The sequence below is a fragment of the Eubalaena glacialis genome, chromosome 7 (genome assembly GCF_028564815.1).
Source record: "Eubalaena glacialis isolate mEubGla1 chromosome 7, mEubGla1.1.hap2.+ XY, whole genome shotgun sequence".
Lineage (NCBI taxonomy): Eukaryota > Metazoa > Chordata > Mammalia > Artiodactyla > Balaenidae > Eubalaena > Eubalaena glacialis.
Genome location: NC_083722.1, coordinates 96432020 through 96456350, shown reverse-complemented (window position 1 = coordinate 96456350; position 24331 = coordinate 96432020). Strand labels below are relative to the sequence as shown.

The 24331-nt window shown below is 37.5% G+C and overlaps 1 protein-coding gene across 1 annotated transcript in view; it reads left to right on the top strand.

Annotated features, from left to right (window-relative positions):
• The window catches only part of CNTN3 (contactin 3), a 236910-nt gene that overhangs the window by 140033 nt on the left and 72546 nt on the right, over positions 1 to 24331 (top strand). Inside the window, exons 5-10 of the mRNA XM_061195539.1 lie at positions 239 to 442; positions 1915 to 2017; positions 2545 to 2729; positions 6661 to 6797; positions 7939 to 8068; positions 10588 to 10738. Of these exons, the coding sequence (XP_061051522.1) occupies positions 239 to 442; positions 1915 to 2017; positions 2545 to 2729; positions 6661 to 6797; positions 7939 to 8068; positions 10588 to 10738 (910 nt within the window). The remainder of the gene's footprint in view (positions 1 to 238; positions 443 to 1914; positions 2018 to 2544; positions 2730 to 6660; positions 6798 to 7938; positions 8069 to 10587; positions 10739 to 24331) is intronic.

Here is a 24331-nt window from a genome sequence, read left to right as displayed (position 1 = left end):
CTGGAGCAGCGATAATGATGACAGTGATAATATTGCTCCCACAAGAATGCTAATCAGCAGTGACCTCCATAATAGTGCAGAATGAACACAGCATCACGTCTCATAACCGTTTCTCTTCATGACCTGCAATAAAGACGCTCAGCATTGCTTCGCAGTAAAGATGATTTCAGATATTTTTAATATGCTATGGAAAATTTTCCTTCATGATGGAATTTCTTTTCTCTAAAAATTTTATTAGAACTATCATATGCTTGGATCTTCAATGAATATCCATCATTTGTCGAAGAAGATAGTCGGAGATTTGTCTCTCAAGAGACAGGCCACCTCTACATAGCCAAGGTGGAACCATTGGATGTGGGAAATTACACGTGTGTGGTGACTAGTATGGTGACAAACGCCAGAGTGCTGGGTTCTCCAACTCCTTTGGTGCTACGTTCTGACGGTAGGAAATGTTTCAAGGGGCAATTCTGAGTGGAAATGCTGTTGCGAATACAAGAAAAAACGAATTGGGAAAAGTGAAAAGTATATCCTGAAGAATTATTATTTTTTTTTTTCAGAAGGAAAAATATTTATGAGTACAATGGCTAAAATGATTCCATCAACCATAGGTCCCTGTACATAATTCTTACTCAGGACTGGCTTCCTAATTTGCAGGGACCAGTGCAGAATGAAAATGAGGAGTCACTTGTTCAAAAATTATGAAGAATTTCAAGACGGTGGCAATAGGTCATTAAGCCAAACGCGAGACCCTCTGAGCCTGGGGCTCACCTTGCATTCCCGTGATGTCACTGGTCCTGACTTTTGCCAGCTTGAGGTTATTAAAGCTCTGGATATTTTGTTATAGACTAAAAAGCATCTCTAAAGAAAATTAAAAGAAAAAATGTGTACATTAGATCCCCAGAACTTACTCATCTTATAATTGAAAGTTTGTACACTTTGACCAACATCTCCCCCATTCCCCTACCCTCACCAGCGTAGTGATTGTATAGTAACGTTGTGTTGTGTACTTGAAAGTGGCTTAGAGAGTAGATCTTAAGTGTTCTCACTACAGAAAAAAATTTTAATTTTAAAAATTGAAAATGGTAATTGTGAGATGTTAAATGTGTTAACTTGACTGATGTAATCATTTCACAGTGTGTACATATATGAAATCATCACATTGTACGCCGTAAAAAAATCACATTGTACAACCTAAATACATGCAGTGTTTATTCGTCAGTCATACCTCAATAAAACTGGAGGGGAAAAAGGGAAAATAGGTGTTTCTTCAGCCCCTCAATGACTGTTTCAAGGGAGCCCATGAACTGCAGAGGAAGCAGATTTGGAAGCCTGGGTAACTGTCCCACTTATGCAAAACCGTATCTGATACAGCACAATGCCATGGCCACAAAATACTTTCCAGTCAGTTATAATTGAATTTGACCTTTCCCATTTATTAAGTTACCATTTCTTGTCTCCTGATAGTCACTTAATAAGTTTAAGATTGGTGTCTATGCTACCAGGGTACCATTAAGTAAATTTCCTCCCATAATTTTTGCTCTTTAGGATATTTTAAGAACTCATAATACATTGTATATTTCGGTTTGACTAGAAATGTCCAAATTGAATACAGAATAAAAAAGCCTCTCGTTTTATATAATGTAAAAGGCCTAGTGGTTTTCTCAGAACTGCTCTGTAAGCTGTAACTTAGGAATCACGGAATCCAAAGTTCCCACATATTTATTAATGTTGCATGTTTGGCCCAAGGTAGCACTGCTTCTAAATGTACCTACCAGGCGGCTAGTGAGTAATTCAAATCGTAAGGAAGAGTTAGTTCAAAATAGAGCAAAAAAAAAAAAAAAACAAGTTTTAAGAAAAATGGGACAATTCCAAAGGAAACGTTGAAACCATTAACTTTGTATTGTGGATTCACAGGAGTGATGGGTGAATATGAACCGAAAATAGAAGTTCAGTTTCCAGAAACTCTTCCAGCAGCTAAAGGTTCAACTGTGAAGTTGGAATGTTTTGCCCTTGGAAAGTAAGTTTTATAACATTTACACCGATATGCTAAAATGTTAGGTTGCTGTAAGAGATCAAGATAGCTTTTAACAGCCTCTTCTTTTCCTTATTTTCTAAAATTTTCTTTCATTTAGAAGCAAAGAAAAAATTAAAATACAGGGGAAATGCACATGTATAATTTAGTTTGAAACTTTAAAGGCGATTTACGGAAAATGACTATGCCTGCCTAATTTCATAAACTAAATTGGTGTTATTTTTCTTTTGCTTGTTCATTTGTTGTATTATAATACAGTGAGTATACATTAGACTTTTTTCTCTAAATCATGAATTAACTAGAGAAAATGCACAGTTTATTTTATTAAAATATCAACTTAAAGAGATAAATCTTGGCATTTGCAAGTTTATGTGACTGACGACTGTCTGTGTTCTGCATTTGAAAATCTGTGCCTTTTTTGTTCTATCCTAAGAAAGATTTATTTTGTCAGGCCTAAAAGGCTTCCAGACATCTGTTTAAAATAACAAATAACTTGACAAATTTCTTCTTAGTCCTGTACCTCAGATTAATTGGAGAAGAAGTGATGGACTGCCTTTTTCCACTAAAATTAAATTGAGGAAGTCCAATGGTGTGCTTGAAATCCCCAACTTCCAACAGGAAGATGCAGGTTCCTATGAATGCATTGCTGAGAATTCACGAGGAAAAAATGTCGCCAGGGGGCGTCTCACTTACTATGGTGAGCCTTCACTTTGGGCATATTGGATTTTTAACTTTCAATCTCTCTAAAAGTTATTGTTATTGGGACTGGGTGGGGGTGAAATAGGAGGTTTTAGCAGAATCCCAATGTCCAACTTTTTCTGTTCTACATTTTGTTAAATGAGGATATTTATCATAGAAGGAATTTAAAAAAATAAATTTTTGCAATAAAGTTGGAGGCATAATATACTCTTACTGCATTTTAAACTGATTGATATTATAATGAAATATTTCACTTTTTTTCCTAAGAGTAACCATTTACTCACTTAACCGTAACAAGGAGAGATCTCCTTTCTGTCTGCCCTTACCTCTAGAAAATGGGATTTTGTATCTTTCTTTACGGTCTTTACTAAGCAGAAAGAAACTGTCTACTGGGAAAACTTGCAATTACTGCATTAGACAAACCACATAAACCCAGGCTTGCTTGACTTCCTCAGTGTTATTCTATCCTTTCCAATAATGTAGGTGTACCATGTTTGCTGCCTTTAATTTGTAAGCACATTTATTTGATGTACTGCTCAATTTGGGTAAAGAAAGGTTAGTAACGTTACCGTTATTTAGAGTCTATTTGTAGGAAAATTAGATTATCTTTTTTCCCCAAACTTGTTTTCAAATCCCTTTTATTAAAAAAATATACTAGGTATTTTGATGAAAGCAGGGTTTAGAAAGCAGAAATAAATGATTTTACAAAACGTACTATTAAATATGGGAAGATGTAAGCTCAGCGAATATATTTTTGCAGTTTAATCATTAGAAACATTGTAAAATTAATAGGAATTGAACACTTTTGTGAAAAGCAAATGGCAATATATTCTGTTTATTTTAAAAACTGGAATTTGAAATAATTTTCAGTGCAAACTTATACAGCATATAAAATGTTGCAGAGAGGAAAAACTTTGCAAAGACAAATATTAAAATTATAGAGCTTATTATGAACCCATTCAAAAGAATGTGAAGTTTGCGCGTACATTATATGTGATTAGATTGACACTTATTTTATGGTAAGGTTATAGGATCCGTCAGGAACAAAATGGAGGCATGGTTTATTTAATAGCATGAGTCATTCCGTGTTCTAACTCTCCCATCTTGTAACAGGATTAGGTTAGAATACATAGCACCAAGTTGAAGTTTCCCAGGTGTCAAGTTCTACATGTTGGTGGGATGATAATGGAGATGGGTTGGGGACACTTAACCCATGTGGCTGTATGGCTCTAAGTCGACCGCAAACAAGTCCTAGTTTATTTTCTCCTTTCTAAGCAGCCACTACCTGACTCAGGGTAAGAAGTGACCATGACAGGAAAACACAGGATATTCCAACTGTCTTAATGTTTCAATAGGAATGTTTTTATCTGTATGGAACAGCGACCCTGCACAAATAATAAAGCACCTGTATGGCAAGACATCCAAAGCTAAGTTGACATTTATGTGCCTTATATTCAGGTCCTGGCACATTTTCTCTGTGGTGTGTTTTCTGCCCTTATCTACCTTTTCCCTTTCTCTGCATGTTGGTTGCCCTTACAGTCACAGAATGGCTACCAGCAGTGGCTAGCACATTAGTTCTTGTTCATCCTTCCTTTCTCTAAAACATCTTGCAATTCACTTCTCAAATCTCATTGGCTGCGTGTTCATTCCTAAACCAATCACCAGCTAGGAGAATTGGCTTAAACAACTTATGAGCCTCTTTTTTGGAACACAGAATATGGTCAGGTTTCCCTGGATTTTGTGGACAATGCGAGGTGATGGAAGAGAGGATAATTCAACGAAAAGTTGGGTCATCTTAGAAATAAAGAAGAGAGGAAATGGATGCACAATAGACAACCAACATCATCCACTATACTTAGTAAAGGAGGTCTTAGTAAATGAGGTAGACTGTTGCTTTAGTCCATTATGTAGGTAATATGATATGTACCTAAGAAACAAATTAGAAATAATGAGATAGATGGACTTCCCCGGCAGTCCAGTGGTTAAGACTTTGCACTTCCACTGCAGGGGATGCGGGTTCGATCCCCGGTCGGGGAACTAAGATCCCACATGCCGCGTGGGCCAGCCACAAAAAAAAGAAAAAGATAAAAAGAAAAGAAATCAATGAGATAGAGAGTTTCATGAAAGCTACTTTACAGTTCTGGCTTAAGACTAGTATATTCAGGGCTTCCCTGGTGGCGCAGTGGTTAAGAATCTGCCAGCCGATGCAGGGGACACGGGTTCAAGCCCTGGTCCGGGAAGATCCCACATGCTGTGAAGCAACTAAGCCGGTGTGCCACAACCACTGAGCCTGCGCTCTAGAGCCCTTGAGCCACAACTACTGAGCCCATGTGCCGCAACTACTGAAGCCCACTCACCTAGAGCCCGTGCTCTGCAACAAGCCACCACAATGAGAAGCCCACGCACTGCAACGAAGAGTAGCCCCCGCTTGCTGCAACTAGAGAAAGCCACGCGCGGCAACAAAGACCCAACACAGCCAAAAATAAATAAAATAAATTTATTTTTTAAAAAAGACTAGTATATTCAATAAATGCCGTGCAGTTCTCTGCTTATCTGCTCTAATATTTCATGTAAAAAATGGTCCAGTAGAATATTTGAATCTCATATGATGGAATAAGGGGAAAAATCACAATAAATGTACCAGTTGTAATCTCAGGATTGGCTCAGTCCAGCAAATTATCTTCCCATTTGGAGAATAGTAATATGAGGAGCCAGTGGAAACTTTTGCTAGAAACTTGAGTCTCAGTCAAGGGATCATGTGTGAGTTTATTTGTAGTCTCTGTCTACCGAGGCTGATAATTCCTGAAAGAAGAAAATGTGTTTTAATATAGAGTAGAGAGGAGTGATTTTGGACTGAACTACACTTCAGACTGGGCACATCATTTATATTTTTTAAAAAACAAAATAAGGTAAAACTCAGATGGGTACATTTTCTCTAAAAGCGAAATAGCTATATTTTCATTTCAATTTCATTATAAAAAAAGCAATTTTATGAGATAGAAACGGAAAGACAAACCTTCCCATGGTTGAAATTAAATAGAAATAGATAAACTGTTTCTCCATATGGAGGATGCAAATGTGAACCCCGAAGTACACAACCCATGCAAAATGCAATGTGAAACCAGGAAGACATCTCACCTCCTAGTCTCGGGTCTAAAACACAAGCTGAGACTTGGCTGAATATACTGTGAGTATTGAATGACTTTCATTATGAGTGGTACGTTGCTTTCATCTGTAAAAGGATTTCCCAAGTGTCTTCTAAAATGTAAGTAAAAATGACAAATGAACCTGATGCAACTGATTTGCATACATCATTTAAGATGGCATGAGTTACTTCTTTTTCATAAAACATCGTTTGATTCAAATTGAAGCAATTTATCCATCTTTCCCTGCTTACATTTTCATTTGCACAGAGGTTCATAAGATGTTCACTAGTTTGTATTTACTTAGAGTTATTTCTAAGTTGAAGGAAATATTTTTTTCCTCCACTGTAGAAGTTTCTCTTCTATGGATGCTGATTTTTAGTGCAAATTTAGACTAGTATCTGCTGTCATTCACATATTAAGTTGTTATCAGTTGTGATCTCATAATTCAAAACTGCACTTGGACAAGAAAATCTATTTTGTGTACCTGCATTTTTTTTCTACTAATAGACCTCTGAAGAATGTAATACAGTGCCCAGAATTTCAAAAACAGAGAAAGCATAATGAGTTTGACTTAGGAAAAGGCAGATTGTAACATCCATCCTCAAATCTAGAAATGTTTCATATACCCACTTAGTAAATACTTAGGGAATTAAATATAATTTTAGCCACTATGCTTACGTTAATCTGTTATTGCCCATAGTCATATCCATTTATATTTATGTGGATAAAGTATTTGTTTTTTATTGTGGAGTGGTTTGAATTTCTTTTTTTTTTCCATTGCAGCAAAGCCTCATTGGGTTCAACTCATAAAAGATGTGGAAATAGCTGTGGAGGACAGTCTTTACTGGGAATGTCGGGCGAGTGGTAAGCCCAAACCCTCCTACCGATGGTTGAAAAATGGAGAAGCCCTTGTGCTCGAGGTAAGGTAACATGCCTGGTTAATCCACTCTGTCCCCACTTTGTGTAAATAAATGCCTTCCCCAGTGACCAGTGCCAGAGTCAACTGGTGAGTTACCATACATTCATCTGAACCGTTCATACCACGTTCAGCTAAGCAGTGGTACAGAGGTAAAAAGGATAAAGTCGAGTACTCAGTGTGCCAAGGAGGAAATATTTTCAATATTGAATTTCATTGGGAAAAGGCGATTTTATGAATTTAGTACATAAAATGATATACAGTCAACCCATGAACAATGCAGGCGTTAATCCTCGTATAATTTATAGTCTGTCCTCTGTATCCTCAATTCCTCTGCATCCACAGATGCAGCCAACCAGGGACCGCGTGGTCCTGTGGTATTTACTATTGAAAAAGTATCTGCAAATGAGTGGACCCCCGTAGTTCAAACCTTGTTGTTCAAGGGTCCACTGCACTCTTTTTTTTCATTTTGAAATTAGAGAAGGCTTTACGTTAATAAAATGTAGAATGTAATTTCCTTTTTCATGTTTGATTGATAACTTGCATGGCCTCTAGAGAATAAATATCGATTACTTCATTACCTTGTTACATGAGTACTTATTTTCTCAATCGCTTCTCTTCTCAAGCCAGGTAATTTTTGCTCTTTTTAAAAATTGTGTACTAAGTCAGTTATGTTCCTTCAAATTTCTACACATAACCTTTCATAATGCCTACAAACCTTTAATAAATGTGTTTCCCAGAACCCTTTTTAATACACAGAATTTATAATATCTTCAATTTGCATGATTTTAAAAACTGGTGAGAACCTTTCCAGTTGATGGGGTGGGAAGCATGGTAGATTTCTTAAAGTCTGCAACGTTATCCACAGGGAAAAATGAAATAGTTGCAATATTTTACATCGTGCTTTGTTATTTATTTTACTGATATACTTTTTGACTGAAGGACGTTTATTAGTATTCCCAATGTCTAGCTGTTATGTTAAGTCATTCTCATTGTTTCAAATAAGGGAAACGTTTAAATTTCAGGTCAGATTGCCTAATCCCATGAGAAAAATTAAGGAGGTTTGTGTATGATTGAAATAATATTCAGTGGTTATCTTTTTTCTTCTAAAATGGTATATACAAGACATTTTTATTATCATCTAGGAGAGAACACAGATAGAAAATGGTGCCCTTACAATATCCAACCTAAATGTGACCGATTCTGGCATGTTCCAGTGCATAGCAGAGAACAAACATGGTCTCGTCTATTCCAGTGCTGAGCTCAAGGTTGTGGGTAAGACTAATTTTCTTGTCTTATTATTTTTTTTCTGAAATCCTCCATATTTGCCAGAAGCAGAAATATTTACTTTTCATGTTAGATTCCTACATCTAATAACATTTTCAGTATCACAGCAGAATCATGCAGGGTTTCTAATCAAGGCACACATTTTAATGATTTCTAAGGGAAAGCAGCAATTATGACCAGAATTAAGGCCCAAAGATTGAAGTAGAGAAACAACAGGGAGAGAGTGTTGACCTAAGGCATCCTTATTATCCAACTCCAGCAGTACCAACTAAGTAAGGAGTACCTTTTAAGAGAATAAGTGACTCTGGTCTTCTCTGTTGCTGGTCCATAAAAGTAAATATCAAAATTCAAATCAGTAGTTTATTGATCCAAAAGGAGTTGTCTTTGTCTTTAATAACTCTGCTGAAAGCATCAAGCATTCGGCAGACCAAAGCTTTAATTGACCAAGGCTCAAGTACTTGAAATTATGAATTATTTTTTTCTTGTACTTTAGGTATAGGAGAAGAAAGGAGATGTTATATCATGTTTAGGGCAGTTGTCCAGAAAAACAGTTTAAGATGCAAATGACTTAAAGTCCAACCAAAATTGTCAGAGCATAACATAGTATGTATAAATAAGAAAGAAAGAGGGGGTGGTGGGGAAGGGAGGGAGGGAGGGAGAGAAAGAGGAGGAGAGGGGAGGAAGTTTATTGCTCAGTGTTATTAAAATGGAGAATTTGGATTTCAGCTGGACTTGACCCAGGGCTCAAACATCATCACCACTATCTGGCCCCGTATGATGTTACCCAGCACGTTGTTTTCATTACCACAGTCAACCTAGTGGCGGAAGGATGGCTTTCATAATTGTTCAGATGGAAGTCACAGTGCTACATGTCATTGGCCCCATGTACCTGATTTGAGTCACGTACCCATGGTTGGTCCAACCCAAATGGCCAGAAGGTTGAAAGGCCCTGATCTGACTCAGTATTTCCCAACTGGGGATGATTTTGCCCCCAGGGGATAGTGGCAAATTCTGGAGACATTTTTGGCTGTCACGGTGTAAGGGGAAGGTGGGGAAGAAGGGAGCTAGCATGTGCTACTGGCCTCTGGTGGGCAGCTGCCAAAGAAGCTGCTAAATATCCTACAATGCCCAAGGTAGCCTCTCACAACAAAGTCCTGTCTAGCCCGAAATGTGAAGTGTCTCATCGGAAAACACTGGTGTGAGGAAAATAGGTCTTTCTTGGTGCCTGGAAGTTAAGAAACAAATCACATGCACCAGGAAGACTGAAGCTTGGGAGGGGCAGATCATCAACTGAAAATCTGGCTAGTGTTATCCATGACAGAGAAGTAGGGTGTCATGACAGAAAGAAAGTGGGATTTGCCCATATCTTAAGTCGAAGCATGGCTGTGCTCTTATGTTAAATTAACCTTATGAGCCATAGTTTATTCATCTTTCAAATGGATGGGTCCCTACCCAGTGTTGCATGGGGTTTTCATATGGGAAAATATATGATCTATGCTTAAAAAAAAGATTTTATTGAAATATAAAAGTATTTTTCATTTGTGTTAGTAAAAATTACTCTCTCAGGATCCTAATTCTTAAGGCCAGCAACCTTTGGATAACATGTCTTCTTTATCTGCAATCATTTATATATATACATATATATATATATACATATATATAGTATAATTCCTTCTATGATCTCCACTTACAAAAAATAAGTTATATTAACTGGGATATGCCATAAGACAGGGGATTAGATATTTGGGGAAATGCACTTGGTTCTTAACTTTTTTCTGCATTTGCAGTAAAAGGAAGGATGATTTTCTGAGTAACATACTTAATTCAAATGACACATTTTTATGTCTCTTGAATGTTCAGGTATTGTTTCAGGATCAGCATTCCATCCATTATTAGCCAGCATAATGTTTTCTACATATTATAGTATTTAATGGAATATTGTAACTTAATATAATAATGCATGTTATAATATATTTCTCCAACTTGGAAGTTAAAGCTAACCACATGAAAATTTTGTGATAGATCTTGTTACTGTTTATACAAGAGAATAAGAATTCAGTACTCAGCCTTCATTCTAAAAACATTACTGATCATCTAATGAGTGCCAGGCCCTGTGCCACATCTGTGTCCTTGAAGTCACAAGAGAGACCAACCCTACTGTTGTCCTCATGGAACTAACTTTCAAGAACATTCTATTAAATGCTTTTAGTTTTAATAAACTCATGACTGAGCTATTTTAAAACTTCATAGTAAACTTTAAAAATTCTCATATAAAGTAATTGTCTCAGGAATTAGAACTTGCCAGAAAACACAATGGTAGGACTTAGTTTTTAAGCATTGAAATCGTCCTGTAGGTGGTGCCCAGTCAATCAAATAAATCAAGTACCGATATCTTATGTGTCAAGAAACTTTAAAAAATCATAAAGTCAAACTTTGAAATTTACGGGAATTTAAAGAAATGAAATCAGACATCGAATTGTCATTCTTTCTTCTTCTGTCCTTTTTAGCTTCTGCTCCAGATTTTTCAAAGACTCCAATGAAAAAGTTGATTCACGTGCAGGTGGGCAGCGAGGTCAGCTTGGACTGTAAACCCAGAGCTTCCCCCAGGGCGCTCTCTTCCTGGAAAAAAGGAGATGTGCCCGTACAGGAGACTGAAAGGTATTCTGTTGTCCAGAAAGGTGGTGATTTATTTGCTTCTCACTTTCCATCGTGATGCCAAAGCAGGTGTTCAGTATGAAGTGAAATGCAGTAACATTTCAATAAAATGTGAGGTGTTCAAGAACCACAGTAGCAGTATTTTTGTTTGTAATACTCTCAAGATGATACTCACCAGGTTTTGAAATCTAAAAACAGAGATTTATCTCACCTCTTCCAACATAGAATATTTTAGAAAGGAGTTCCCTCCCCATTTGCCTGGTAAGACTCAAACTGGGATGACAAAGGAATGCCAGCCCTAGACCCAGGCCCTCTCTCAGCTCCTGGTGGCCCAGCATCACAGGGCAAAGAGAATATATGACGGCAGCATATGCCAGATGAATACCAGTCTTGCTGTTGCCCTGTATTGAAATAATTTAGCTTTACAGGTATTAGTTTAAGCAGAAGCTTTCTTGATTTCCTATTTACTGTAATAATATTTAAAATGAAGAGGCAGAATGGGGCCTAGTTAAAAGCACAGCTTCTGGACCCAGACTGCTGGGGTTCAAATCTGTATTCGTTTACCAGCTACATGAAATGACTTACTCTTTGTGTGTTTCACGTCCCCATTTGTTAATGGTTATGATGATATTAGCGCATACTTAACATTAGGAGGGTTGCTATGTGGATAAAAGATATAAATATCCATATAGCACTTAGGTCAGTACCTGGCATAGAGTAAACATAAGTATTGGCTATCATTATTATTTATTGAGTACTTACTACCTGTTGGAGCATTATGCTGAAAGCTTCTGGTAAGCAGAATAATGGCCCCAAACATGTCCATGTCCTTATCCTGAAGACATATGATTTACATTATTACATTACATGGCAAAAGATAATGAAAGTTAAAGATGGAATTAAGGTTGCTAACTGTTTGCCCTTAAAATGGGGAGATTATATTGGATTATCTGGGTTGCCTTAAGTATTTACCTGGGTGCTTGAAAGGGGAAGAAGACAGAGGCAGTGTTTGAAAGAAATGTATGGTAATGAGAGAAGAGCAGGAGAGATTTCCAGCATGAGGGGGACCCTGATTGGGATTGCTGGCTTTGAAGATGGTAGAAGGGGGCCAATGAACAAAGGAGTTTCAGACTCCTCTATAAAATGGGAAAATCCTCAGCTGACAGCAAGGAAATAGGGAGCTCAGTCCCGTAACCTCAATGAACTGAATTCTTCCAACAACCTGAAGGAGCAGAAAATGATTCTAGGACCTTCCAAAGTAACACAACCGTGACAGCACCTTGATTTTAGCCCATTGAGACCCATACTGGACTTCTGACCTCCAAAACTGTAAGATAATACATTTGTGTTGTTTTAGGCCACTAAACAAGTTTATAGTAACTTGTAATTGGAGAAAAAGGAAACTAATACAGAACTCTACACGTATTATCTCCTTTCAATGTCTCCGCAACTCTGTGCTGTTAGATCTTATTATCATCTCCATTTTTACTAATGAGAAAACTAAAGCTTAGAGAAATTATGTAATTTGCCTAAAGTCACATAGCCAGGATGAGTCCCATAGCTAGGGCATAACCATCAAGCTTTTTCAATGCCACATTGTGTATAGGGAGCCCCGAATCTGAGAGGTGGTCTCAGCCTTTGAAGTCATGGGGTCCAAATTATTCTTTTTGGAGATGGGGGAAAACAAACAAACAATTTCTTAGACTAAGAAATGTAGATTTACTTTTCCAAAATTGCCAAGTCTTAATTGCAGACAGACAACCAGGTTGAACTGCTTTTAGATTACAGTCCCAGAGTTTTTTTGTGAGTTGGTTATGACAACACAATCTGCTCTCCCTCAGATATTTTATGGGAGACACCTCCGTTAAAAGGCAGCCACAGCAGGGGGACAAGGCCAAGTTGTCAGCTGAGTGGTTACGAAACACAATCCAACTAAGTGCTAGGCGGCACAGAATAGATTTCTGGGACAGGAAATTAATTAGTGATTTGGAGTTTAATTGTTGAAGCCAGTTTAAACAATTCTAGGCACAAACTAGTTAATTTTGGCTATGATGGAAGTTAAGTGTTTGTGTATAACTGGTGACTTTTTTGTTGTCAAAAACATTTTAGAGTTTTAATGTATGCATAAATTAAATAGTGGTTATGTTCCAAGGACTTAAATGCTTTGCAAAATAATAAACCCACTTGTCCTCACAGTAGTGCCTATAGTAGGCAGAGGTTTTTAATCTTAATTTTAAAAGGGGATAAAAGATTAAGAGATTTAGCTAAAGGCACACAGGAGAGATTTACTCCCACTTTAGAGAGTGATGGGATAATGCAGGAAAAATGTTTAAATTCTAGAATCTCACCTGGTATTTTGACTTGGCCACTTACTACTTTGGTATCATTAGGTCAGTTATGTAACACCTCTGAACATTAATTTCCTCATCTATAAAATAGAAAGAATAATTCCCACCTTATACAGTTGCTATAAAGTAAGCGTTTACCATGATGTCTGATATTTGTAGATCCGCTGATCAGAAAAATGAGGTTATGTTACAGATAAAATGTTGGAAGTAACAGTGGCTGAAAGAGATAGAATTTGTTGGTTGGTTGGTTGGTTGGGCAGTTCATTGGCTGGTTGGTCTCTGGGAAGGTAGGCAGTTAAGACTCCCTGGAGTCCACAGTCATCAGAGATGCACACCCCTTTTATCTTGCTGCTCTACCGTCCTCACATCAGGAACCAGGATGGCTGCTAGGGCTTCAGCCTCCCAAGACATCCTTCCCAATGTCATCCCAGTGTCATCCCCCAATGACAGGAAGGAGGAAGGTAGAAATCAAGATACATTTACTCCCTTTTAAGAAACTTCCCAGAAGCCCCATCCAATAATTTTCCTTATCCTTACTGGTCAGAAATTAGTTCCCTGGCCAAACTTAGCTGCAGAAGAGGCTGGGAAATACAGATTTCTTTCCTGGTTGGGAGTGTGCCCAATGAGAAATTGGGATTATGTTTTAAGAAGAAAGGGGGGAAAGTGGTGGTTACTCCAACCATGTCTCATGTTCATAAAAGTTATTTCTCTGACCCTTTCAAGCCTACTTACCCTATACTTTGTATTAAGTATTTCTAACATCTCCCCAGTGAATAAGGAAACTTCCAGGTGTAAAAATAAGGTCAAAAAGAGGAAACACGTTTAAGAGAAGGGTCCATAGTGCTGCAGTCTTTCCCAGGTATCTTAGTTCGAGCTTTTATAACATAATACCATAAACTGGATGGCTTGAACAATGGAAATTTATTTCTCACAGTTCTGAAGGATGGAAGCCAGAATCAGGGTGCCAGCATGGTTGAATTCTGGTAAGGACAGCTGCCTTCTCCTTATATCCTCAGCAAAGCAGAAAAAGAGCCAGAGAGCTCTCTGAGGTCTCGTCTATAAGGGCAGTAATCCCATTCATGAAGGTTCTACCCTCATGATCTAATCACCTCCTAAAGACCCTGCCTTCAAATACCATCACATTGGAGATTAGGATTTAACATATAAATTTTGGGGAAACCCTAATATTCAGTACATGGCACCAGGTCTGGTGGTTTGGATTTTGCTTTTATCTCTTTGGACAGCAAAAGCACTGATATGCCAGGGCCTTGATGCTTAGGGGAAAAGCTGCTAGAAGCAATTACGGAACAAGTTGCAGAGTTGAATCTTCTCCAAGTTCATGTGAAATCAGAGTGGGTCTCAGCCATCACTTGGCAACAAAAGCGCCATGTCCATCCCTCTTGGTCTGCAGGCTTAAGCCAAATTGGGGAAGCACTTTAAATGATAGATTTATTGTGGTTGTTCAGTCATGGGCTGTTCCGACATCAAACAGGCAGACTCAAATCTCATCTTGGGGACAAATGAATTCATTGATGCATTTGAAAATATAAGAGAAGGCAAAAATTTTTGATGGGATATTTATGGCAAGATTTTAAGTCCATAAAATTTTTACTTAGTTCTTTTTCTTGTGTTTCGGTTTTTGTTTTGTTTATTTGGGGTTTTTTTGGTGGATCAACATGGGTTTGTCAGTGAATAAGAAACTTATGATAAATAGGAAAGCTTTCTCTAGCCTAGCATATGGGCTGTTGACAAATGCACTTTTGATTAAGCCTATATATAATACACATATATATATATAGTATGATATACACATAAACATAGATATCTATATATTTATATAGATATATAGTATCATTCAAAGCCTGAATCAGAAAAAAAAATTCAAGGATTAAATATGTCTTTTAAAAATTATATAAATTGATAAATATGTCTACTTTGTAAACCACACAATATGTTTGAATAATTATAATCTATCTAGTTTGAAAGTTTTTATATCAGCACAGTTACAGTTTTGAATCTTGCATCAGCCATAATAATGTAGATCTAAGTGAGTGAGACACCTGAATTACAGAAAGGTTTTGAAGAAATCAGTGTTAGTGCTTTCAAGTAGAGAGAGCATTTCAAGCTAAGGTAATAAAGGGATTACTTCCCAACAGAGGTCTTAGTAAAGCTTCTCTGAATAGGTAACGAGGGCTTATAATGCACATAGTGATTCCTGAGCTCTTAAAATTAAGTGCTCATTCATTCATTTGAAAATATTTTGAATACCTACTATGTGCTAGGCACTAGGTATTTAATTTTCACCAGAGAAGTTACTCGAGTGAAAAGTCACTTAGGAGGGAGGGCTATAGAGGGAGCGAGGCCATGGAGGTAAGCAAGGATCTTATTGTGAATGACGCAGGAAGCCAAATGAAATAGAGTTTGGGCTTTATTTCCTGTGAAAGCAACAAAATAAAGTAACAGTTAAAAGATCAAATTTATTTATTTTTTAAAAATTTATTTTATTGAAATATAGTTGATTTACAATGTTGTGTTAATTTCTGCTGTACAGCAAAGTGATTCAGTTATACATATGTATACCTTCGTTTTCATATTCTTTGCCATTATGATTTATCACAGGATACTGAATATAGTTCCCTGTGCTATACAGTAGGACCTTGTTGTTTATCCATTCTATATATAGTAGTTTGCATTTGCTAATCCCGAACTCCCAATCCTTCCCTACCCTACCCACTCTTCCCCTTGGCAACCACAAGTCTGTTCTCTATATCTGCGAGTCAGTTTCTATTTCGTAGATAAGTTCATTTGTGTCATATTTTAGATTCCACATATACGTGATATCATATGGTATTTGTCTTTTTCTTTCGACTTACTTTGCTTAGTATGATAATCTCTAGGTCCATCCATGTTGCTGCAAATGGCATTATTTCACTCTTTTTTATGGCCGAGTAGTATTCCATTGTATGTATGTATGTGTGTGTGTGTGTATAATATGTATCACGTCTTCTTTATGAATTCATCTGTCGATGGACATTTAGGTTGCTTCCATGTCTTGCCTATTGTGAATAGTGCTGCAGTGAACATTGGGGTGCATGTATCTTTTCGAATTATAGTTTTCTCCAGATATGTGTCCTGGAGAAAGATCAAATTTATGTTTTAAAAAAATCACAATGGTGGCAGTAGACAGCATGAATCGGAGCAGTTGGAACTTGAGGCAAGATTCCCAGTTAGCAGCAATTGAGCAGTTTGAACAGGAGAGGATTAGAGCCTGAAATAAAGAAATGGCAATGAGAATGGAGAGAAGTATTGAGGGGTTGTGAAAAAGTTAAATCAGCAGGACAGAGGACTCGATTAAAGATTTGGAGAGAAGATGCTAGTCAAGGCTGAATCCTAAATTTCCAGTTCAGGCATCAGGATGGTGGTAGACCTATTTAGTGAGACAGGGAACAATACAGAAGGAGCAGAGGTGAGGGCAAATATGATAAATTCAATTTGAAATTGTTTCAGTTTGAAATGCTTGTTGACAAACCAACTGGATATATCTGTGTGCTTTTAGAGGTTGACTGTCTAAATCTGGAACTCAGGAGAGCGGCCTGAGCTACAGATAGAAATTTAGGTGTTACGTGTATACAGATGGTAGCTGAAACCATGACAGTGGATAAAAGTTTCTAGGAAGGTATGTATCATTAGACAGTAAATCATTAAATTAAAGGAGGGTCTGTATCTTAATTCTGAAGCTTATGGAAATTTAAATGTAAGTAGAGGATGCCTGTTTTTACAATATCATTTAAATGACTAACAGTCACAATGTATAAAGCAATTGATATATTAAGTCAAGGTCCAGTTAAGTCACCTGGAATGCAGATATTCTAAACTTTTAAATTACTAGTATTAATTCTGAGTAGAGTTTTTTTTCCTTCTTTTGGTTTGATATTTATATCATCCAGTACTGAGAAAAACTATTCTGCTTTTCACCCTTCAGAAAGGAGGTTTTCTTTTATAAAAAGAAATGCTCTACCCTTTGAGCATCCAATGGTTTTTCACTAAATTTCAACATTTTAGTGCTGTTGCATTCATTCACTTAAATCCACATGTTTTCAAAAGACTTGAAATAAAACAGGAAGTTTTGTCTCCTTTAAGCCAAGGAAAATTCTAAAAGACCCTGGAGAATGTGAATAGGCTTGGTATGCAAGAAGAAATAGCCAGCTGGCATATTTTAAAGAATGTTTAGCTTTTCTGTTTCACTTAGCGGTACTTAAAACACATTAGCCAATTATCTTTAAAAATGGGGCTTTCACTTGAATGCTATTGCTTATGATAGTAAATATTTTATTACAATGGCCTCAATTCAGAAGAGAGTAAAAAAATGGCCCATTATTTCTAATTAAACACATTAAAATTGTTTCAAAGGTTCTAGGCAGCATTTAATACTATAGAAATTTAAATGCTTTTGAAAGAAAGAAATAAAGATTTTCCCCAAATATTAATAGCCATAATCCAGACAATGTTTTTAAAATGTGTTAACCAATTTTAATGTATTTTTTGCATATAGTTAGAAGCTGGCTTTAAAAGACAGTGAGCTTTGTATGCTGTATGATTCCGTTTATATGACAGACCGGACAAAGGCACGCTTTACAGACAAAAAACAGCGATCACTGCTTGTCAGGGGCTGGTAGTGGGTGGAGAGATTGACTATTTCGGGGCATGGGAGAATTTTGGGGGTGAGGGAATTGTTTTAGATCTTGATTATGACAGTGGTTACATGTCTACATTCATTTGTAAAAACTCACAGAACTGTACAGCAAAAAAGGTGGATTATTTTGTCTATAAATTATACCTTAATTTTTTAAACAAAATTTTGCATGCAATTTTACAGTCATCTCATCCTGATTTCATGAGTGGCTTCGTATAGGAGTTTCAAAGCTCAAGAAATGCCCCCAACTGGTCATTTTGGCCCTTTTGTGAAACACTGAGTAGTTCGATGACGTTACTTAGAAGTAGAATCTAAACTTTTGCCGGTAAACAGGATAATGCCATCAGAGCGAGAACCACTTGGCATTTCTGCCATTGCTACTGCTAGTCGCCACAGCCTTGCTTTGTAAAGATGTGTCTGGGGACTCTGTTACTATCCAGCAAATCTGTTAGATGGTATTTCCCTTGGCTTGAGCTCTTAGATGAAGAAAAAGAATTCGTTTGCCAGATCGTTTCTATCTCCATTCCCTCCCCATTTCCTCACATTTCTTGGCTCCTCTGTCTCTTATCACAGTGGAGTTGATTTTTCTTCATACTGTTCGAAATGCTGCTCTCTCTCTGCCTGCCATTGCTCCTTTCACCAAAAAGCCATCTGGATTATCTTCCCCATCACCCTTTGTCTCCCCATCTCAACAGCTGTCCCCTCACAACCATCAGATAGGTAATGAAGCTCCAGAGTATCAGTTCATCTACCCTTGGATACACAGCCGAGATCTCAGCCAATCCTTTACTTCTGTACACTTAACTCTAGATTAATCTCTCACTGGTAAATTTACAAGAAGAAAGGAGAATTTTATTTAACACATGTGATGTTGCCAACTGTCAGAACCTGGATGTTAGTTGTATCGAGATTGATGTCCTTGCTTCCTGTCTGCAGGGAAGGTACTCAGGCTGTCCACTAGTTTGTCTTATCTTTATTCAGCACTGGGGACAGTGCCCAGACCTGGGAAGACATAAATGAATAAGAAACATGAAGAGCCCTCCAGGAGCCCACACATTCTTTTAGGATGTGGAAAATTTACCCATCAGTTATTCTGGGAGAGACTGTATAATTAAAGTGACCATATATAATTTATTCTACAATCTGGGACATTTTGAAAGAGAAAGGGGACCCTGTTAGTAATTCCCGCCAAGACAACACATAGAAGCCAAGGCTGGCCCGAGGAAACAGGACATTGCCACCCTGTCTATCATGGGGTGTTTATAAGCCAGTAAGAAGCACAGAGAAGAGATGCTGTCTCAGCCAGCATCTTGGGGCAGTGGACAGGCAGCTCCATACAGAGAGGTATCTCGAAGGAAGTGATGTTGTAGCTCCATTTTGAAGGATCTGTGAAACCAAGGAAAGCAAAAAAGTAGGGAAAACACCATCTGAACAAAATGATTGCATAGACAGGAGGTGAAACCGGTTATGTATTCCGATTGTGTCCAAGGTAAAGTTCACATATGATCAGGTAAATAAGAAAGGCTAAGCTGAGTTCTTTCCCAGATAGAGAACCATCTCTCTCCTTCAGAGGAGGTGAACATCGAAGGAAGATAATTTTTTTTGAAGGCGAGATTGAGATGCCTGGGTAAATATGCAAGAGTCTCAGAGAACAGAGAACAGTCTCCTTCTGTCTCTGTGTTTCCCAACCCATATTTCCATTTCTCTTATGCTTCCAGCTGGAAAGAGAAGAGGAAACGGTGCATTTGCCCCGTAAGTCCCACACCCTATGAGAAGATTAAGCTAGTATTTAAGAGTGAAGATAATCAAGAGAGGAGTTAATGCAACCCAAGACTTTGGGTTTGGAATGCAACTCATGGGAAGGGTTTGAAATGGGACTCATGGGAAGGGATCATAATCACTTTCTCTCCTCCATTCCCCATTCTCCAGCCACCAACAGAGACCTACAGATCTTCTCCTCTTAACCGCAGGCAGCTTAATTTTCTGCTTATTTGTATCATTACTTACATGCATTATTTATGCATGATTGACATGCGGTATACTAATCACTATGCACATTATTCACCGTGTCAGATGAAGTTAAATGTAAGTTTTATTTGCTTCTTGATTTAATTTTAGTACTTGGTAAGAGCAGAGCATCGAAGTCGAAAAGACGTGGGTCAAATCATACCACCTGTGTGATACTAGGCAGGTTACTTAACCCCCGAGCCTTGGTTTCCTTACTTTGTGCAACAGGGCCAGAAATTCTTACTTTGCAGGGTTAGTTGGTCTGTTAGGTGGCATTTGCTTGGTGGCATAGCCAACTCTGAGCAAGAGGTTGGCTAAAAAAAACTGATCTCCCCTGACAGGCAGAGAAAGGACAAACTACTTCCAACTCTGCCCTGCCCCATTTCTCTCACATTCATTCCTTCTTTATCTCAGTAGACTCTAGTTGCAATGATAAAAATAATAAAGTATATGAAGCATCTACTCTGGTGGCTTCTACATAGGCTCTCAAAAAAAGGGACCTGCTACTGTTGATACAGTTTTTTAAAATTTATTTTATTGAAGTATAGTTGATTTACGATGTATTAATTTCTACTGTACAGCAAAGTGATTCAGTTATAGAAAAAATTACAATCTTTTTCATATTCTTTTCCATTATGATTTATCCCAGGATATTGAATATAGTTCCCTGTGCTATACAGTAGTACCTTGTTCTTTATCCATTCTATATATAAAAGTTTGCAGCTACTAATCCCCAAATCTACAGTTTTTAATGTTATTTTTTTTCATCATGTTTCTCAGATACGGTAAGAGTAACAAGACTGGGTTAAAAGAAAGGTGAGTAAAGACCTTTCTTTTTTACAACAACCAGATTAGTTTTACATTATTTAACCATGAATAAATTCTACCCAAATGTTATTAAAGAATTTGCAGCTGTCAAATGGTTTCTAAAATTATATCAACTAAATTTTGCAGGTGACCATGTGGTTCTTAAATCCATATTTTAAATTTGATTTTTATGGATTGTAAAAGTTAGGGCCCCTTTAAAAATATTTTGTCAGTTTTATGATTTTGGTAGGGGAAAGCAGGTTAGTGAATCCCAATGCTAGGCATTGGAATCTACTTCCAGCCAGTTCTGTGTTAGAACTGGGTACATTAATTCATAACCATGCTCAGCATAGATGTTTTATTTACTGGGTATGTCCCTCCATACCACATCCATTTGGTCATATAGAATTTCTCACTCAAGCCCCAAAATCCCACATGCATTTTCCTACAGCCCAGTCAATGTTCTGTATCTCTGCTTTCACTGAAAATTCAAAGAAAAAATATTTTATTGAGGACCCCTGTCGTATCATAACATACTACCATTGCACTTTTTCTCGTAATAATGTTTAAGACAGGAAAAAACAGGAGACTTCTCTCAAAATAAGAATATTGACTCCTTTAACATTATCAAGAGTGCCTACCATTGCCTTCTGAGTAATTCTTAAAAAGAAAGGAGGACAAAGCAGAATTCTCATTGCACTCTGCATTTATTCTCCTGTGATTTACTCTGGCTGGAATGTCTTTTCTTCTCTATCTTGCAAACCCCTGCTTATCACTCAAGGCCCAGCTTAATGTTACTCACCATGGGAAGCCTTTCCCAAGCCCAATAGGCGAGATTAATTACTCTTTCTTCTGCTTTACCCTTGTGGTTTCTTTAGGCCCAACTGTATCATTTAACACAGTGTATTGTGGCTGTTTGTGCAGAAGGCCATCTCACCTGGATTCTCACCTTCTCTATCTTTGTAGACTTGGTCACTGTTCCATACATGTTTATTCATTTCAACATTCATTTACTCATCAAATATTTATTCAGCACCTACTGTTCCCACTAACTATTGCTGCCTAACAAATCACCCTAAAATTTAATGGTGTAAAACAGCAATCGCTTTATTATCGCTCACGGTTTCCATGGGTCAGGAATTGGGGAAAGGCTTGGCTTGGCAGTGTTTGTTCGGAGCGTATCACGTGGTTGCAGTCAGGCTTGTGCTGGAGCTGGAGCAGCTGGGGGCTGGCCATGTACTGCTTTCTCTCTGGCAGGCCCATAGCCTCTCCATGTGGTCTCTCCACGTGGGCTAGTTTGGGTTCCCTCAAAACATGGTGGCCTCACTGGGAGTTGAAATGCTTATATGGCAGCTAAAGTCTTCAAGAGCGAATATTCAAGCAAGCAAGGTGGAAGTTGAATAGGCTAGGCTCAGAAGACACAAAACCTTACTTTCCTTGCATTCCATTGGTTACCAGTGAATCACCGAGCTGAGCAGATTCAGGAGGAGGGGGATTTGACTGCACCTCTTAATGGGAGAGTACTGTAGCAAGATTCTAGGAGAGCATTTGGGATGGGAAATCTTGCTGTGGCCACCTTTGGGAAATACAATCTGGCACACCCACCCGGCATGCCTTGTTCCAGGCTCGGAGAAAACCACAGTGAACAGGACAGATATGGTCCCTTCCTTGTGGAACTTGCAGAAGGGAGAGACGGCATACGAATAAGTTAAGAAGATAATTTCTTCAGCCATTAAGGGAAAAAAGTGTATAATCATATAGGGTATTTCAAGAAAGCCCTCCTTAAGGAAGTAACTTCTGGACAGAGAACTAAATAGTAAGAAGCAATGGGTCATGCCAAGAATTGGAAGATGTGCCTCGCAGGAAGAGGTCCCAACAGAACAAAGGCCTGGAGACGGGAATGAAATGGACTCATTTGAGAATCAGGAGCAAAGCCAGTGTGACTGAAGAATCATGCATAGAAAGGGAGAATAATGAAATATGAGGTCCCAGAGATGGGCAGAATCCAGATATGGGGTCTTTGAAGACAGCGATAAAACTGCTGGATTTTATTTTAAATGGAATAAGAAGTCATTAGTGATTTTAACACAGGGTGTGACATACTCTGGTTAAAAGGTAACTCTGGCTGTAGTGTGGAGAGTGGGTTGAGGAGAGAAAGGGGGAAAGCAATGAATCTGGTTAGGAGGCAACTTGGAGTTGTCAGGGTAAGATGTACTGGAGGCTTGATTTATGGTAACAGTGGAGGAAATGGAGAAAAGGATATTGTGTGTTTTGAGGTAGAGCTGGATGAATTTGTACCTCAGATACAAAATTTCATACCAAAGCATCAGATTTTATTGATTGTTGTGGTGAACTCTATGCACCCCCTGCGCCATTAGATTGAAAGTCTCTAAAGGATAGGGGCTAGTTCTTACTCATACATGTGTTTTTCAAAACACTTAGAGTGTCGTAAGTACTCAACAAATATTTGTTGAAGTGAATTTTATTCTTTTTTTGGACCGCTTCCCATGTCTTAAAAGTACCTATAGTTTTCTTATCTAATTTATTGCAGCAATTTCTTAGAAATGTATAAAATTGATTTTTTTTATAGATTTCTACTTGAGGCTTCCTATTAAAATATGAAAAGTGCTATATTTTAGTTTATTCTTCCCCCTCCCTGAAGCCCTTAATAGCAATAGGGGGGGAATGGATGGAAGAATAGTTGAATGAATGACTAGGTGAGGTGTCATTGCACTTCTGTGAAAAAGGAATAAACATGTGGATTGTTGGTGATGGTTGATGCCTCCCACATAGTTATGCTGGAAAGGAGTTATTCATAATTTATGATCTGTTCTGTAAGTTCTAATGAATTGGTACACTGAGTTACATTTTTTACTGCCTAACAAATTAAAAAAAAAAACCATTTTGTACTTTCATGTGTTTTCCACTTTCTGATATTATTTGTGGTATTTTATAATCCTGTCTTAATGTAGATGTCATTGCTAGAGTAGTTTTTGTTGGCACACGAGAGCGTTTGACCCTTTGAGAGTCTTGCAATTCTGAAAAAACATCTGTAATTGGGACTGAATATATAAAATCTGTCTTGTTTTGGGAAAAAATTATTTTCTAACCTTTTACATTCAAATGCTAAAGAAGGAAGCACCTTTAACTTAAAGATTGTATTAGGCACTTAGTTTTCTGCAGTATTTATTGATTTACATAAATGGGAAAAATCATAGTTTTTAAAGCTTGATATAAATTATATGTTTTTCTAGTTTAGGTTCTTGAAACACCTTATACCTTACTAAATTTATTATATATTATTTTCTTATGACTACTCATTTTAATACCTTTATGTCTTCTAGTTTATTTCATTTACTAACATCATGCCTCATTCCAAAAAGAACTTGAGGACAGTTTATTAGAGTACACACAAAATGAACATTGAAGACAAAAAATATGCCAGAGTTCAAATTTCCTAGAATGTAAGTTTCATTAGGACAGAATAAATTCTTACCAGTAAATCCTTTTTGCTTATTACAGAGCACGGTCCATAGTACATGTTCAGTAAATACTTGTAGAGTGAATATCCGAGGTTAGTGTACCAAACCTATGCCAACAGATCCATTCGCTTAGTTGAGATCCACAATTTTGGCTCAACATTTTTAACTAATGAGCAGAGAAAAATACTGCTAATAACACAATCCACACTGTTTGTAAGATTGAATGAAGCCATTTGATAAGGAGATATGCAACTCTTCC